At 47.8% G+C, this 506-nt stretch overlaps 1 protein-coding gene across 1 annotated transcript in view; it reads right to left on the minus strand.

Annotated features, from left to right (window-relative positions):
* SPON1 (spondin 1) overlaps positions 1–506 on the minus strand; it is a 187073-nt gene that overhangs the window by 11055 nt on the left and 175512 nt on the right. The window contains exon 8 of the mRNA XM_015632131.3: positions 142–343. Coding sequence (XP_015487617.1) covers positions 142–343 — 202 coding nt within the window. The remainder of the gene's footprint in view (positions 1–141; positions 344–506) is intronic.

A 506-nucleotide genomic window follows, 5' to 3' on the forward strand; every position in this document is an offset into this window, starting at 1 on the left:
GTAGTGCATGGATCAGACTGCATTGCTACTCCACTGCTCCATGATATATCGGAATAAACCATGAGTAGTGCATGGATCAGACTGCATTGCTACTCTACTGCTCTGTGATATATCAGAATAAACCACAGGCAGTGCCCATACCTCATAGGTGACGCCGCTGTCGGTGCCAGCATCCCAGGGGATCAAATCCTGCACCACTTTCTGGACCCAGCCGCAGTCCTTGGTGCAGAGATCCTCGGCAGAGAGCCCCACGTTCCAGTCGGGGCTGGGGCCCAGCATGGTGAGGAAAGACATCAGGTGGCGGTGGCGATCCACGGAAAACTCAGCAGAGGGAGCAGCTCTCCTGCAAATCCGGAGGAAGAGTGTGAAAAACTGAGCCGGGCTCGCTGCCAGAGGGAATTGAACCCAGAAAGCTCCAGCAAAATTCAAGAAACTCTCTGCACTTCATATATTTAAAATATATTTAAATATATGAATATTTATATTTATATTTATATTTATATTTA

This window comes from Parus major, chromosome 5 (assembly GCF_001522545.3).
Source record: "Parus major isolate Abel chromosome 5, Parus_major1.1, whole genome shotgun sequence".
NCBI classification, from domain to species: domain Eukaryota; kingdom Metazoa; phylum Chordata; class Aves; order Passeriformes; family Paridae; genus Parus; species Parus major.